At 39.9% G+C, this 17,150-nt stretch overlaps 2 protein-coding genes across 4 annotated transcripts in view; one reads left to right on the top strand and one right to left on the bottom strand.

Moving 5' to 3' along the window:
• Nucleotides 1-16,148, bottom strand: part of LOC134810104 (uncharacterized) — a 51,947-nt gene extending 35,799 nt beyond the window's left edge. Inside the window, exon 1 of the mRNA XM_063811502.1 lies at nt 15,115-16,148. Coding sequence (XP_063667572.1) covers nt 15,115-15,660 — 546 coding nt within the window. The 5' untranslated portion in view covers nt 15,661-16,148. The remainder of the gene's footprint in view (nt 1-15,114) is intronic.
• MEGF10 (multiple EGF like domains 10) overlaps nt 15,513-17,150 on the top strand; it is a 187,821-nt gene continuing 186,183 nt past the window's right edge. For all 3 annotated transcript variants that reach the window (XM_016953721.4, XM_001158953.7, XM_024356719.3), the window contains exon 1: nt 15,513-15,593. The gene's annotated coding sequence lies outside the window, so the exon portion shown is untranslated. The remainder of the gene's footprint in view (nt 15,594-17,150) is intronic.

Raw genomic sequence — 17,150 nt, forward strand, 5'->3', positions numbered from 1 at the left:
GCTCACATTTAGGAGGCCCATGCTATGCCTTCTACTGCTGCCAGAGAAAGAAGAGAAATAATTTCTGCCTTACTGCTGCCTTTCAAAGATCATGTGAATTTATCTTTAAGATGGAGACTAAAAATACCTCCAGAACTCTGCTGGCTAGGATGTCACAGAAATATACTTCTCAGGCTTCTGGCCTCTACACTGTAAGGAAGGATGGAAAAGTTTATAAGGTGGGCTGAGTGTCAATAGACAAATCCAACAGAAGGGGTGAAGGACTTTCCTACATATTTAAATGTTTATTTAAAAATTCAAGGGATTGTTGACACCGAGAGTAGACTGTTTTTGTTATAGGAAAAGATATTTGTGAGACTATTTGATGAAGAAAGCAATTTGAAATTGTGAATCATATTTGTCATAGAGGATTGGTTTCACTCACCAATTGGTTAGAATTCACTTCCTATGACATCAGCTAATCTAGCAGAGCTTCCCCAACTGATAGGTCAGCCAGCCCAAAGGGTAGTAGGGGTGGCTGAGCAGGGCTGGGTAACCAGGAAAGTCTTGCTAGGGGCTCCAATTCCCTTGTTTACCGTATTATAACCATATAAACATAACTATCTTTTTCTTAGTGTAGTCAAAGCACTGCACTTAGTGAAACAACCTTCTGTTGTTTTCATGTCAGTGACATTCCAGAGTGTGAAGACTCTGAGGTAAATTAATGTACAAGAAATGTAAGGAAAGGCTCTGCCAGAGCACTTGCTCTTCACCTGTGTAAACACATCATGACCATTTAAGGCTGTAAACTGCAGGATATAATATTAATATCCCAGAGGGTAGTTGGGTAAATAACAAGGCAGGCTGATATGAATTCCCTGGGTTTAAAGAAAAATTAAAGCCTTGATTAATTAATTCATTATGTGCAGCTTCTCCTCCCTTCCTTTACTTTTATAGCAGGAGTGAGATAATTATTATAATCTGAGAGATAAGCCTGCTTCAACTGAGAGCTGTGTTTGGGCAACTCTGTGGTTTGGGCAAATGGATTAAGTGACTTAATAAATTCATATTCAGAAGACTGTGATGTTAAAAAGAGTTTCCTACTTAGGAAAGATAATTTCCAAGTGGAAAACAAAAATCCTCTACTGAGTTATAAAACTTTTGTTTAAAATATATTCATTATATTTGAGAATTGCTATGCATGAGGACACCTCTTCATGCTTGAGATACATCAGTACACAAAATAGGCAAAGATTAAGAAGTTTTTATTTTAGTGGGAGAAAGACATAGCAAACAATAAACATAATGAATAAGTAAATTATATAGGATAGTAGAAGGTGAAAAGTGGTATTAAAAAAGAAAAGGTAGAGCATGGTAAAGGGGATCAGGTGTGTTGGGGAAGGGGTGATGGGCTACAATACTGAATAAGAAGGCTCACTGAGAAGATGAAATTTGAGTAAGATGTGCAGGAGATCAGGGAGCAAGCCACACATTCCAGGCAGAGGGAACTGCAAGGGCTCTAAGGTAGAAGTCAGTCTGGTGTATTTGAAGAAAAGCAAGGGGACCAAAGTATCTGAAGTATAGAGCAAGAGGAGAGCAAAGTATCTGAAGTATAGAGCAAGAGGAGAGCAAAGTATCTGAAGTATAGAGCAAGAGGAGAGCAGAAGATAAAACCAAGAAGCACTGAGAGTAGTGGATACCATGGGCACTTCAGGACCAAGGCACTCATTTCCCCAGGTGCAAGAGTTTTTGGATGTAGATGGCTCCTAGCTCAGTTCCTCATCTGGAATTGCCTTCAACAGAAAAGAACTTCATTTGCAAGGTTATGCTGTCTCCTGGGAGCAGACTACATCCAAAGACTGTCCTGGAGGGAGTATAGGAGTTGGGTGCCCTTGCCTCAATTCAGGCCAGCTCTGTGGGCCTATTGTAACTATATCACAGTCCACTGGTCCTTCTGCCAAATTCTGCTTTCCTCACTTCCTTACAAGTGTTACTCCTGAGAGCAAACCCAAGAAACCTCCTGCTTACAAATCTCCATCCCAGAGTCCATTTTCTGGAGAACAAGACTTGAAACAGAGGCACTGTGAACACTTTGACTGTAAGATGGGAGAACATGGGGGCTAGAGTAAGAGAGAAACATGATCTAACTTATGTTTTAACAAGATAACTTTAGCTGTGGCACTGGGAGTGATTGGTGGAGGGTTAAGGTCAGAAACAGGGAGAACAATAAAGAGACCACTGCATTAATTCAGGGGTAATGATGAAGGTCTGGAGTAGGTTGGTGAATGTATTTTGAAGGTAGAGCCTACAGAATTTGCTTATAGTTTGAATGGAGGGTGTCAGAGAAAGAGCAGCTCAAGGATGACACCAAGGTTTTTGATATAAGCAAATGAAAGGATAAAGATGCCATTTGCTGAGATGGAGATGACAAGGATGAATTTGGGAAGGGCAGACTTTTGGGGGAAAATTAGGAGTTGGGTTTTGAACATATTAATTTTGAGATGCCCATCTGTGAACCAAGTGGTGATGTCCAGGAGACAGCTGGGCAGAGGTCAAGGCTGAAGATCTACATTTAGGAGTGGTCAGTAAAGGAATGGGATTTATAGTTCTGAGCCTGAATGAGATAGTTTATTGAGTTATTGTAGCTAGAAAAGAAAAGTGATCCAATGACTGAGACCTGGGTGCTTCAAAATTTAGAGGTTGGAAAGATGTGAAGAAACCAACAAAGGTAACACAGAAGGAGCCACCAGAGAGAAAAAGGGAAAACTATAAAAAGTCTGGCATCCAGGATATCAAGTCAAGGAAGATATTCAATGAAGGGAAGAGAAAAATGTTTCTGACAATTGGTTTCAGCAACTTGGATCTCATTTGATTACCTTGAAAAAAAAAGAGAGCAGTATTAAATTGAGGGTTGGGGCCAAAACCCTGATTAGAGGAGATTTAAGAGAGAATAGAAGGAAACTATATGAAGATACTAAGTTTAGAAATTTAATTCAAGGAGTTTACAGTGAAGAGAATAGCTGTAGGAGGAGAACCAAAGTTCTTTTTTTAAGTGGAAGAGATATTTGTGAATGCTGATGGGAATACTCTTGTTGAGAGGAGAGAATTAATAATGCAGGAAAGACATGGAGAAATCCACGTCATTTGGGAGGCCCAAGGGAAAGAATTTAGTGCATAAGTGAGGAGGACGGCCTTAAATGAGAGTGTGGTCAATTCATCAGGAGGGAAGACAAAGCACACGACCAGACATGAAGGTGGATGACCAGCTGTAGTTGCAGAAGTTTGTGGAGATTCTTCTCTAATTGCTTCAGTTTTCTCAGTGAAATAGGGAAATGAGAAGCAAGGTCTTCAACTGACAGTGAAGATGAAAGAAGAGATATTGGATGTTTGAAAAGAGAGAAGGTCACCATCTAGAAGAATGGAAGAGCAAGTGAACTAAGGAGATATAATTGGGTTGCTGGGTAGTGCCAAGGATCCACTTAGTACTAGTAGTCATGAATTTAGAGTGATGCTCATTAATGTTTGTATTTTTACTTTTCTCCAACACATTAAATTGCACCAGTGCCACCATGGAGTTTGTGGAGAGTTGGACTGAACCAGCACTGGGATTTTGCCGGGTGAGTAAAATGCAGCAAGAGAGGAGCAAATGAGTTGAGTGTATGGAAGTAAATTACCATGACGACTGACCATGGTATTTAAGCCAAGTAAGGAGGGAGGCAAAGACGTAAAATGTTGAGGAACATGAAAAGGCTAGGATCAATGGATTTGGATACTGATTTATTAGAAGAATTATTTGAGTTGGTGCTCCAGACTGAGTGAACAAGAGAGTTAGAAAAATAATTATGGAAGAGTGAGGTGCTTGAAACTGAGATTATGGAGAGGCTGCAATTATTGATCATGACAAAGTCTAGGTTGTGGCAATAGTAGTGAGTAGCTGAGGTAGGATGGAGAACATGTTCATTGGAAGAAAGGAGATCCTGGAACTGAGTGCCCAGGATTGTTGAAAAGGTCATCCACAGAGAATACTAAAATAGCCAAGAATTCTCAGAAATAGTGTTGGAGTGATAGCAAGCCACCCCTCAGCCACACTGGATCTCCACGGGTCATTCCCAACAGCATATGAAAACAGCAGTTCCTCCCACCGCAGAAAACTCTCCTGTGATCTTATATCCCTGTCTAATTACTGCCTCACTTTTTTGCTACAGTTTAGAATAAAACTTGAAAGACAATACTCTGTGTCAAATATTTCTCCTTCCATTCTAATTTGAACCCTCCCCAAATAGACTATCAACCCAGCACCCTACTATAGAAAGAGACTCCAGACATAGCATCTGTAAAATCAACCAATGTAGAAGCTTGACAGGGTAATGCATGCACAATACAATTGATCTGATGCAGGATGGTGTTATAGACAAATCACTTAATTGAATCAAATCTGCTTTTTCCCTCCTGACTAGTTGATATAAAATGATCTGATCAATCTATTTGTCTTTTCTATTTCTATTTCTATTACTTTCAGGATGAAAATAGCAATAACTCACTAGTATTTACTTTTAATTTGATCATGAATATGTGGGCAAAAGAGTTTATATATTATTATATTGTATTAAAATAATATCCACTGTTTTCTTTCAAAAACACTTGGCTAAATTATTGTCGTACTTGTGAACAAATGAATATTAATTTTAACATGAAAACATACAAAATTTTAAAATAAATCTTCTTTGTTAAATATGAGAAAATGATCCTCTCATTCAGGAGGGGTGGTGTTGTAAATCATAACATTTGCACTGATTAAACATTTGCTGGTTCTAAGTAATTCTGCGTGATGATTCAGATGTGCCTTCTCTCTGTCAATATTACTTGATGCCTCCATTCATTGGAGGACAAATTCCATACAAGATGCAAAGAGATGCTCCTCATGATGGTGGTTCAGTTTTATTAATACATGAAGTGTGTGCTCAGCCAAGTCCAATATTTGCCTGGCTTTTGTTCACTTGTCTTGGTTTCATAATAGCATTTCTCCACTGGCCCCCATCAAGTTGTGTGCTCATCATCTGTCAACTGTGTTTCTCCCTGTCTGAAGTCTCCTGTAGTATGTATTTGTTACCTCAGTTGCATTCCCGTTTGTATTTGAGAAACACTCACCTTATTAGCAGGGCTACTACATACACGCGTGCAGTTTGTGCACTGCACAAAGGCTCCCAGCAGAGAGGGCACGTGAGACTGAAATCCAGGCATGCTGTGATCCCTGATTCCTGACAGTGTTCTGTAGCCACTGGAGAAAGGAAAGATTCCTGCTTATTTTCCCAACTAGAGGCATGCATTTTCCTCATTTTGCACAAAGCACCGTATGGGCTTATAGCAACGCTGCTTATGAGACTTGCTTAGAGGAAGAGCTTTCCTCGCAGGAGAGAAACAACAAAGGGCATATACTTGCTTCTTAGGACTCCTTTCTAAAGGGGCCTTGGGCATGCGTCTGGGGCTCGGCCAATCAGATGCATCAGCCCTGGGCTTTGAATTGGAACCTGGGACAATGGAGAATTCTTTTGGCAGCTCAGGGAAGTCAGCAACCTCCTATTCCCAGAGGCAGTGGTTGCCTCAGAGTCAGTGTCCAGGGCTGAAGGCATTGACGGTGAGAACTCCAGCATCTGGCATCCAGTGGCAGGGCTTTCCCAGACCAGTTCCGAGGAATGATTTTAACCCTGGGAGCAGAACTTCATTCTGTCCTTGCACCATCTTCCTAACCTAGTCTTCCAGCCCTCTGGGTGTTATACTCAGCACCCAGTAGCTTCTCGATAAATTCCTTTTCTGCTTAAAGTACTGGAAGTCAGTTTCTTTTGCTGTGTAACCAGTTTATTGGAGAGTCAGTGGGATACTAACATGAAGCCCTTTTATTTGATTTCTCCTACATTGTTTTCAGGCATGCTTTGATGAGAGTTTTCTGTCCCTTCACGACGTCTCAGGAAGCGTCTGTGGCATTTCAGACACTTTCAGGTTTAAAAAGTTAAGTTTATATCTCGAGTCTCAGATTATATCCACTTTTTCACTCTTCCTGTCAGTCCAGGTGTGACCAGGGGCCAGTGGTCCTACCCTGGGGGAATTGTGTGTACATTGCTTCTCTCCTGCTCCTCTGCTTCCCGCTCTTCCTTCATCTTTTCTGTATCTCCTGGAGTGTTGGGGTCTTGGAGCAGGGATGAAGGAAAGGACAGGCATCTGCTTAGCTGCTGCTGCTGCTGTGGTGCACACGGGATGGCCAACTGTGCCTGTGGCAGATGTCTGGACACTGCTGAAGGGCAGGGCATGGGCAGGCTCTTCAGTAGGCCTAGCAGGGGCCCCAGTTGCACAGGCATCTGATGTGGGTGATGACCACAACCCGAGTTCTTCTGCCCCCTCCACCTTCAGCTCCCGCTCCTTGGCTGTGCTCCTCCACTAGCAGGCAACCCTCTTAGGCAGGGTAGGGACAAGATTGCTTAAGCCCAGATACCTCTTGTGGTGTCGATTTGGCCCTAAGGAAACTCAGGCATTTTTGCCTCACCAAACAATGGGAACAGAAGCTGCCTACTATCTCTTTCCAATTCCTTTCCTCCTGTTGAAATGTGTGGGGAGAGTAAATCTGCCTGCCCCACTTCACAGAAGTCTAACTAGGGTTGGAGATGGCTGGTTTCTACCTCTTGCTAGTATTCTTCATCACTGTGATTATTTCTCTTGCTTCCCCCTCCATTTTTACTTAACCTGTCATAGGAGGGTAGAAATATTCCTCTTACCTCTTATATGTGGAGCAGAAAAAAGTCACCCGTTGGGTTGATGACTCCCACATGGCAGGAATTCTGATGACTCCTCTTGAGTTTCTTAGTTTTTTCCTATAGGGGAAAAGGAATAGGGGTTGGGGTAGCTGCAGCAGTGGTTGCTGGTGGTGTCGAAGTTGGTTTTCTGATGCCTTTTATTAAGTCCTTCAAGGAGTGGATTTGGATACACGTTCGAATATGCACCAATTATGATTTACTCTCTGAGACTATGCCCATGGTTCCCCAAAATTGAAATCCCATTTACTTTACTGCTATACTTGTAATAAAGGCCTGACCAATTCGCAGTGCTGTGTCCAGTATAGTTTATTGATGACTTAGAATCTATTGCATTGGTGCAAAAGTAATTGCAGGCTTTGCCATTACTTCTAATTACTTTTAATGGCAAAACCTGGAATTATTTTTGTACCAATCTAATAGTTTCTTTTCCCAGTGGCATCCTCTTTTCTTTTTGGGACAACATCCCCTCTCCCCACTTTTCTGTGCTTCTGGAAGGATGGTGTATCAGGCACCTGTCTCACTATGGAAGTTTGAAGGGCCAAAGCCTTCCTGTTTTCTCAGAATAGTCAGGAGGAAGTGCAAAACCTAAGTTCAGTCAAATGAATGCTCTCTCCTGTGACTTTGATCTTGAGAGCATCATGTGAAGACTAAGGAAAGAAATGGTTCAAGTTCATCAATCTCAGCAGGGACAGCCTGACCAGATTGGTTCAGCTCTGAGACCATGGCTTCGATTTTTTTTTTCCCAGTCCTCTAAAGGGATTCTTGCTCATTTTTAACTTTGGGCCTCCCAGCTGCCCTCTCTTCTGGAATCCCTCAGTGTTGTTTTTATTAAGTTAGTTGGAGTTGGTTTGTGTTACTTGAAAACAAGAACCCTGACTGATACAGTATGCATTCATATTGCAGACAAAAGATCATACTACAGGAAATGTTTTATTCCCCCTGATACTTACATCATTGCCATATTCACCTTCAGTCAACTTTTGCAACTTTCTTTTCACACACATTCATAAGTCCTCATTATGCAGAATATTTAGATTTATTTATTCCAAATTGTAATAGATGTATTCACTATATCAAATGTTGAAATTTTAAAAAAAGCAATTTCAGGAAGATATTCATGTCTTTACTTCTGTGATTCTCTGGTCTTGGTATATGGAAGATAAATCCTGTTTCTTGCTGAACTACTTCCAAGCATGATCCCACTCCACAGTAAGTCTATGTTTACAAGAATATCCTAGATAGGCATGCTGCCCCAATACACCAGCAATGCTTTTACAAACTGCCAGTCCAGACACATTTGGGAGTCCTAAAAGTAATTTAACATTTAAATAAAACAATACAGAATAGAACTTTGCTTCTCAAAGTGAAATCCAAGAAACAGAAGCATCCACGTAGGAGTTTGTTAAAATGCGGTCTCCACCCTGGATACTGAATCAGAACCTCATATTTAACAAAATCTCTAGCTGATGAATGAGCACATTAAAGTTCGAGAAGCATCGTTAAGAAAACATGAGAGGGCATTACATATGGTAAGAGTAAGTGTTGTTTCATGAAACCTGTTCTAATTATATACTTACAAAGATAAGAATTTGTTCATAATGAAAAATGTACTTCTTACTGTGGATCATATTAAAACTTTTTTGGGGGGAAAACACTAAGCTAGGGGAAATAAACGGATGAATTTGGAATCCCATTGTTGCCCCTTTCAAAGTAAGAATACTAGGATTGCCTTAAATCTGTGAAGACATGTTACATGAAGAAGACAGAAAAGTACTCCTAACTCCTGATACACGGTCCAAGGCTGCAAATACAATTTCCTCATCCATTGTTCTGCTCTTCCCTTTCTTCCTCCACTACCTTTAAAAGACAGTGATCTTTTCAAAAACCTGGACAAGACTCATACTGGAGAAGGGAGCTTAAAAAATATCTAGGACTGGAAGAAGAAGACCGAAATGAAGGCATCTGGGAGGAGACTCATGGGCCAAGAACCCCACCTTTCTAATCCTCTACGTCCCTTGGCTGAGACCTATGGCTAAAGACATGACCTCTTCCAATCTTGCCTGCATTTGTGTTGTGGGGAGAGATAAAGCTGTGTACACACAAGAGCTTTAAGGCTCCTGAACATTTTTTTTTTCAGTGTAGATTTTCAGTGACTATGAGGAAAAAGTGTTTAAACATAGCATAATGGTGAGATTTGAGGAACCACAGTAAGCAATCAGAAGACCAGAATAAACAGATGTAGTTCTGAGGCAGGTGAAGTGGTAGAGAGAGCATAAGCTTTGAAGTCAGACCCAGGGTCAGTCCTCCCTCTGCCACTCACTAGATATGGGATCATGGGCAAGATAATTGATCTCTCTGAGCCTTCTTTTTCTTACCTGTAAAGCAGGAATAATTATACATGCCTCTTGTTGTTAGAATTGAATGAAGTAAAAAAAATGATAACCTTCTGCCATACTTATGAGTTTACACTCTGCTGTAACCCCCACTTCTATTTTTTTAAGTGGGAAGAAGGTAAACTCTGTGAACTCTAGTCTATTGCTGTAACTAAGCAAGCTTTTAAATCATAGATTTAGAAGCATAATTTGAGAGCACTACTGAAAGGAAATTATGGGTATAAGAAGCCAATCTTGTTTGCTAAGAGGTAGAACTGGTAGGGTGACTTAGTTTTCTTTATTCAAAATATTAGCAGACAGGTAAATGGAACAAATGAGAATATCTCTGGATTTATAAGGTAATTGAAAAAATATCTCATAAAATCCTTGTGGATCAGATGAAGAAAGTAGACTGGATGTAATAATAGAATTGTAGAATTTATCAGCAGTTGAATGACTGTACTACAGGATGTGAATAAATATAAATGGAGAGGAAAGTCTCCGTTAGAATATGCATTTTATTTCTATCTGCTTCTACATGTCTAATAATTATTTGTTCAAGAGCATCGTGGCCTTCTGATCAATTCCCAATATCATGATTTCAAGCTGCCTAGCTAATATACTAGGAAAAGAGTTAGCTCCACCAAGCCCTTGACAGGTTCTAAAGATGGACTGCATATACAAAAATGGAATTTGATAGACCTAAATGAACAGTCTTATAAAATTACTATGAAATTCTCAACTAAAAATACAAATAATATTTTAAGACGTCAAGATTAATAGCAAATATGAAAAATAATTGGAATTTTAGTAGATTATAAATTCTATGTTAACAGAGTGATATAGTTACCACCAACAAAAAAGTCTACTTAATCTAAGATTGCATTAGTTATGTTGTAGTGTTCAGAATAAAGATAGTAAAGATTAGTAAGGAAATAGAAGACTTGACAAACAGTGTCAACTAATGAGACCCAGTTGACATTTTTAGAACAATCTACCCAATAGCAGCAGCAGTTGTACATTGTTTTCAGGTGCACATGAACCATTCACCAAGAAAGACCATATTTTTGCCATAAAGCAAGTCTCAGCACATTTAAAAGCATTGAAATAAGATGAACTATTCTCGCTGGCTGTAATAAAATTAAATTAAAATAAATAAAAATATATCTGAATCCCACTACTGGGTATTTAATCAAAGGAAGTGAAATCAATGTATCAGAAGGATACCTGTGCCCCATGCTTATTGCAGCACTATTCATAATAGCAAAGAGATGGAATCCATGTAAGCATCCATCAATTGATGAATGGATTAAAAAACGTGGTATATACACAAAGTGGAATACTATTCGGCCATAAAAAATTGGAATCGTGTTATTTGCAGCAACATGGATGGAACTGGAGGACATTAAGTGAAATAAGCCAAGTACAGAAAGAGGAATATCACATGTTTTCACTCATATGTGGGAGCTAAGAAAGTTGATCTTTTGAAGGTAGAAAGTGAAATAATGGATACCAAATGTTGGGAAGAGTGTGTGAGTGAGAGGGAGACATGAAGAGAGGTTGGTTAATAAGTATAAATATTCAGTTAGATAGAAGTTGTAGGTTCTAATGGTCAGTAGCAGAGAAGGGTGACTATTGTTAGCAGCCATGTGTTGTAATTTCAAAGTAGCTAGAAGAGAGGACTAGAAATGTTCCTAACACATAGTAATGATAAATGCTCAAGGTGATGAATACCCGAGATGCTCCCCTTTTAACATACTCTATGCATGTAACAAATTTTCACATGTATTCTGCAAATATGTAAAACATTATGTATCAATAAAACAAATACCTAAAAAATTCCCTGAAATTTGGAAATTAAATTACAGTGTTCTATATAACCTATGGGTTAAAGAAAAAATATTTTGAACTATATAAACAGGTTATCAAAATTTGTGGAACATGGTTACAGTAGTTATTAGAGAGGAGTTTATAATTTTAAATGCTTATATAAGAAAAAAGAAATCTAAAAATCAATAAGCAAAAATTTGACTTTAAGAAATTAAAGAAAAAAGAAGAGAAAAATAAATCTAATGTATATAGAAGGAAGGAAATAGTAAAGGTAAGAGCTAAAATCAACAAAGTAGAAAATGTGTAAGTAATAGAAAAAAATCAATGAAACTAAAGTCTGATCCTTTGAATTGATTTTTAAAAATTGATGAACTTCTAACCAAAGAGATAACAAGAAAATAAAAACGCAGACCAATAATTTTAATGAGTATAGACACAAATATCCTGAACAAATTTTAGCAAATCAAATCCAACAGTATATCAAATGTATAATACATTACATGGACCAAGTAAGCTTTAACCCAAGAATGCAAGGCAAGTTTAATAAGCAGTTCAATTAACTAACAGAAAAAAGGAGAAAAACCGTATAATAATTTCAACTGATACAGAAAAACATTCGACAAAATTAAATAGTCACTCATGGTAAAATAAACAATTTCTAATGAACTATAAATAGAAGGAATTTCTCAATTAATAAAGGGAGTTTAATGAAACTTACAACTAACATCCTACTTAATGGTACAAGACAGATTGCTTTGGTTTATGATGAGCAACAAGGATGGGATACTAAATTTTAGCATTTGTATTCAGTGTTTACTGGGCATCCTATCCAGTGAAATAAGGCAAGACAAATAAATAAAAGAAGCAGAGCATGTAGAAAATCCTAAGCAAACTGAAAAAGAAAAACTACTAGAACGAATAAGTAAATTTAGCCATGTTGCAAAATGTGAGGGTACTGCACAAAATTCCACTGTATTTCTCCATACTAGCAATGAACAATTGGAAACAAGAACTCAAAAATAATTCAATTTATGAAATATTAAAAATAAAATACTTAGGGATTCATTTTTTAAATTGTGTGTAATACTGCCATGTTCAAACCTACAAAATATTGCTGAGAAAAATTAAAGAATACCTAAATTAATGGAGAGATATAACATGTTCATAGGTTAGAGGAATCGATATTGTTATGTCAGTTCTCCTTAAATTGATCAATGGATTCAAGGCACTCTCAATTAGAAAAGTGAATTTTTAAAACATTGACAAGCGAATTCTGAAATTTACATGGAAGATGAAAACCAAATAAAAACAAAAACAAAAGCTGAAGAGTTGAACAAATTTTGAAAAAAAATAAAAGGAGCACAGTTGGAAGACTTATTACATCTAAGTTGGAGTCCTATTATAAAGTTATAGCAATCTGAACAGTATGGTTTTGGCATAGGAATAGAAATATAAATCAAATGAAAGGAATAATGAGTGAATCCTGAAATAGACTCACTCATCTATGGCGAATTGATTTTCAATAAAGGTATCCAGTTGCTCAATGGGAAAAAAGATAATCTTCTCAACAAATGGTGCCAAAACAACTGGATATCCATGTAGACAATAATGAACCTCAGCCCTTACTTCATACCATACACAAAGGTTAACATCAAATAGATTGTAGACCTAAATATAACAGCTAAAACTGTAAGCTTCTATAAGAAGCCATAGAAAATCTTCATGACCTTGGGGTAAGCAAAGATTACTTATGTAAAACCTAACAAGTACAACCACACACACACAAAAACACACTTGATAAATTGGACTTCATCAAAATTAAAAACTGCTGTTTGAAAGACACTATTAAGAAACTGAAAGACAAGAAACAGACTGGGAGTGTATATTTGTTATATACATATCTAACAAATGCCTGGTATATAAAGAACTCCTACAACTCAATAATAAGAATCCAAAGACTTGATTAAAAATTGGGCAATAAATTCAGACACTTTATCAAAGAACAGGTGGCATGAGAGCACATGAAAAGCTGGTAAACATCTTTTATGGTCACCATCATTAGTCAGTAGGGAAACGCAAATTAAAACCATGATGTGATACCACTATATACTTACTAGAATGGCAAAAATAAGAAGACAGAAACTACCCAGTGTTGATGAGGATGTGAAGCAATTATCATATCTTGCTGGTGAGAATGTAAAATGTTTTCCACTTTGGAAAGCAGTTCATCTTTATGTATAGTTAAACACACAGTTACTGTATTAATAATTTTACTCCTGTAAGATAAGAAAAATAATAATGTATGTCCACAAAAGGACTTGTTAAAGATTGTTCCTAGCAGCTTTATTCATAATAACCCCATATTGAAAACATCCCCAATGTCCATCATTTGGTAAACTGGTAAACAAATTGTGGTATATCCATACAATGGAATACTACTCAGCAATAAAAAGGAACAAACTTCAGATACAGGCACAACATTAATGAGTTTCAAAAACATTGTGTGGAGTGAAGGAAGTCAGACACAAAGGAATATGTAAGTGATTCCATTCATATGAAATGTTAGAAAAGACAAATCTAATCTGTAGTTACAGAAAACTGCTAAGTGGGCCAAATATGAGGTGGGATAGAAGTTGACTTTAAAGGGGTGCAAGACAACCCTCTGAGGTGATGGAATTGTTCATTATCTTGATTGAAGCAGTGGTTACATGGGTGTGTACATTATTCAAAACTCATGAAGCTGTATAATTAATATGAGTGTAATATATGGAATGTAACTTATCCCCCAATAAAGTTGATTAAAAAATTAAAAGGAAAGTGGGGCAACCAAGTTTCATAAAGCAAAATATCTTTGGGTAATAAGTGGCATGAACTAACAGCCAATTTCCTTAGAAAACAGCCATATGGATTAATCACCTCTAGAATTATTTGTGCCTGTGCTGCCCAGATCAAAGTTCCAACTCCTGGCAGAGAGGGCCTGAGGGGCTTAGCTGAGGTCAGTTGCTCTCTTCTGGACAGGGAAAAGCTGGACCATCCTGACTGACCTTCCCACCCAGACTGCTGTCCTTGTGGCAGGGATGGTATCTCAAAGAAAAATGGAGGTACTGTTACCAGAGAAGGGGCAATGATGACTGCTAAACAAACAAACAAACACCAAAACAGTCTTCCCCTGTGTATTTCCGGGGAGAGTAAAGAGGATGGTGAGGGGCTTCAAACATATCTATGTTCATTCATTCCATTCATTTATTCACTCAAACATAATATGGAGTCTGTACTATTTTCCAGGAGTGTTATTGAGTAGGGACTCGAACGCTCTTGAAGTCTCTCTAAAAAGAAAGAGTTCTTATTAATGGGAGGAAGAGAAGCCTGGTAGGAGATGGTTACCTGGAGTGGTTATGGGGCTTAAGCCTGTTTTTGTTTTTTGTGGGGAGAGGGGGATAGAATTCAACGACACAAGAAAGAACTTTGCAGCAGTCAAATTTGTATCTTTTGGGGTCTTGTAAAAGCTGGAAAACTCTTTAGTCTGGAAGAGGAAGATGGACAGTCAGAGAAGCAGATTCCAGAATTCATGTCCTGTCTAACCCACAAATGGAAAAGCCCGTTCATGGTTTTAACATTCCATCACTGGGCCTCCCGGGGCCTCCTCGGCGAGTCGGCAGAGGGAGCCATTCCCCAATAAATTGCCGCGAGAGGCCTCCGAAGACCTGGGGGGATTTTCCTGCGCGTCCGGGGAGTTCTCTCTCCGCCCCTCCATGGTAAAGCAGACTATCCCACCCTCCACCCTCTGCCTTCACCTCCCCGCCCCACCTTTCCATGTACTTTGCTGCCACATCACATTCTCTGGCACAGCTTAATCACCATCCTTTCTGGGTCCCACCTTTGCGCTTTCTCCCCTGACACCACTGAGGACCCGCCGTCCACTCCAGTTGGCCGCTCGGGCGCCGGCCACCGTCCCACAAATCCTTACAGAGGGTCTAGAACACCTCCCAGGGACTCTGACGAGGGACTTGCACCCAACGTGGGTTGGGAATCAGGCGGGCACCCACTCTGACACCCCTTCGGTCACCCCCTGCGGTGACCCCAACATTTGCTAACTTCGCGACCAGGCCTTTGGCGGGGTCACCCACCAGGCGGTGGAAGCCGCTCAGGCAGGGGCGACTCACGATCGAGGTGCAGCAGTCAGGCCGGGAAGATCCTGCATGTTGCGCTTGGGACTGCGCGCGGCGCCAAGCTACAACCCCCCAGCGGCCACTGCCCCGGCAGCAGCAGCTGCAGCAGCGGCAACTGCTCGAATCCCGGCCCCGGCTCGGGTTACCCGCCCCCACCCCCTCCAGCATCTCGGGCCAGACAGAGAAAACCTTGTTCAAGTTTGCAGCAAGTACTTTCCCGGTGCGCAAAACTGGGCGACTGGGAACGCGTTGAGACGTTCCTCTTTCCCGCTTCTCCACCTTTACGCCTGAAAGAAGACTCCCAAAGATCGCTTTCTTCTGGGACGCTGCTTGGACGCTAACCGCGTTGATTGGAACAGATTTTGTGTCTTGGCTGGCTTTGGGTGAAGACCGGGGAGAAAAGGTTGCGCTGCGATTCTCAAGATCTCTGGACCTGGGTAAGAGTCGGGCAAACTCAACTCCGGCGGCTGCTGGACCTTGGCCGGACGCCGGAAGGCTTCTCATGGGCGGGGGTCACATTTTCCTTAGCCAGGGTACCGGGGTGCGGCGTGAGGTGGGGCGAGATGGGCTCAGTCTGCGTTGTTCATGGGCTTCTTAAGGGTTTATTGTTGTTTGCATTTGGTTTTGTTACATGGGATTGTGTAGGAAAATCCTGGAGTATTTTTGATGGAGAGACATCCTCATTACGCATTTTATTTTGCATAATTCCTGCCCTTGTATTGCCTTACCTTGTGTTTGTTTCATTTTGCCGGGCGATATAGCTGGATGTAGGGAGATTTGTGGGGAATCGGACTGAGCTTGAAAGGCAGTTTCAGCTGGGCCCTTTCTTCTAGGTCAGTTGAACTTCCTTTCTGGGATCTTCACTGTTCTCTAAACTTCTCTTTCTCCCGTCCTTGGTATTCAGATTGTGCAGATAACGCTCTAGGCTGGCGGGATGCTCCCCCTTCCTGAGTTCTCAGCGATCAGTAGGGGTGTGAGGTCGCAGTCTTAGACCAAAGGGGCCTTGTCAGTATGCTTGGCTCCTTAAGGAGTGCTGGGAGGGACGGTTTTTCAAGTGATAGTTACTTAAGAAAGATAAATCCGGTGTTGATCTTTTTCTTTTAAATTCCTTGTTAGAGGACTTTTACGCCTGGTTTAAGGAAGTGTTTTGGCCTTAATTTTCTTTCTGGAAGTATTTTTCTTAGTGACACCACTGAGCAAATGAATGATGGCAATATCTTTGCTGCTGCTTTAGAAAATATCCTCATGCAAGGACCCACATTGTTTAGGAGAAAGTCAAAGTTGGAGATCTTATTAGCCAAAATTAGCCATTATTATTGTTCTTAGGCTGTGATAACCATGCTGTGCCAAGGCAGAAGAGAATGACATTTCTTCTTGTTCTTCTTGCCTTACTCCTTTATATCCTGGGTCTCACTTTGTGTATAGGGTTCCCAAATAAAAATGCTTCATTCCTTATGGACAGAAATACTGGGGCCAACTTATATTATCCAGAAATGTCATCTTCCTGACACGAGTGCTCCAAGAGGTCAGCTTGCAGGGAACTTTTAATTTTACCACTGAGAGGTCAAAGAGTTCAGTTGGTAAACTCTGGGCACCCGCCAGCCTGGGTTCAGCTCACAACTCTGCCACTTTTCAGTTCTGTGATTTTGGGGTAAGTTACTTAATCTGTTTATCCACATATGTAAAATCAAAATGATAATAATAGCACTTACATCAGACAATTGTTAAAGGGATTAAGTAAGTTAATGCATGTGAAGGACTAACAAGCCTGACACATAGTAGGCACAAATTAGCTTTATTATTATTGTATAGCTAGCATTAACTATTGTTGTATCCCTCTAGTATAGCTTCTATTAGCTGTCAGTAAGTGCTAGCTATTATTCCTATTTGGATGGACTTTGAAGACTGTGCTCATCTGTAAGCTTCACTACCACCTATTGTCAAACTTAGCTCAGACATGATCTTTGTATTGCTTTTTTGTTGTGGCACTTTCA

The sequence above is a fragment of the Pan troglodytes genome, chromosome 4, assembly GCF_028858775.2.
Source record: "Pan troglodytes isolate AG18354 chromosome 4, NHGRI_mPanTro3-v2.0_pri, whole genome shotgun sequence".
Classification (NCBI taxonomy): Eukaryota; Metazoa; Chordata; class Mammalia; order Primates; family Hominidae; genus Pan; species Pan troglodytes.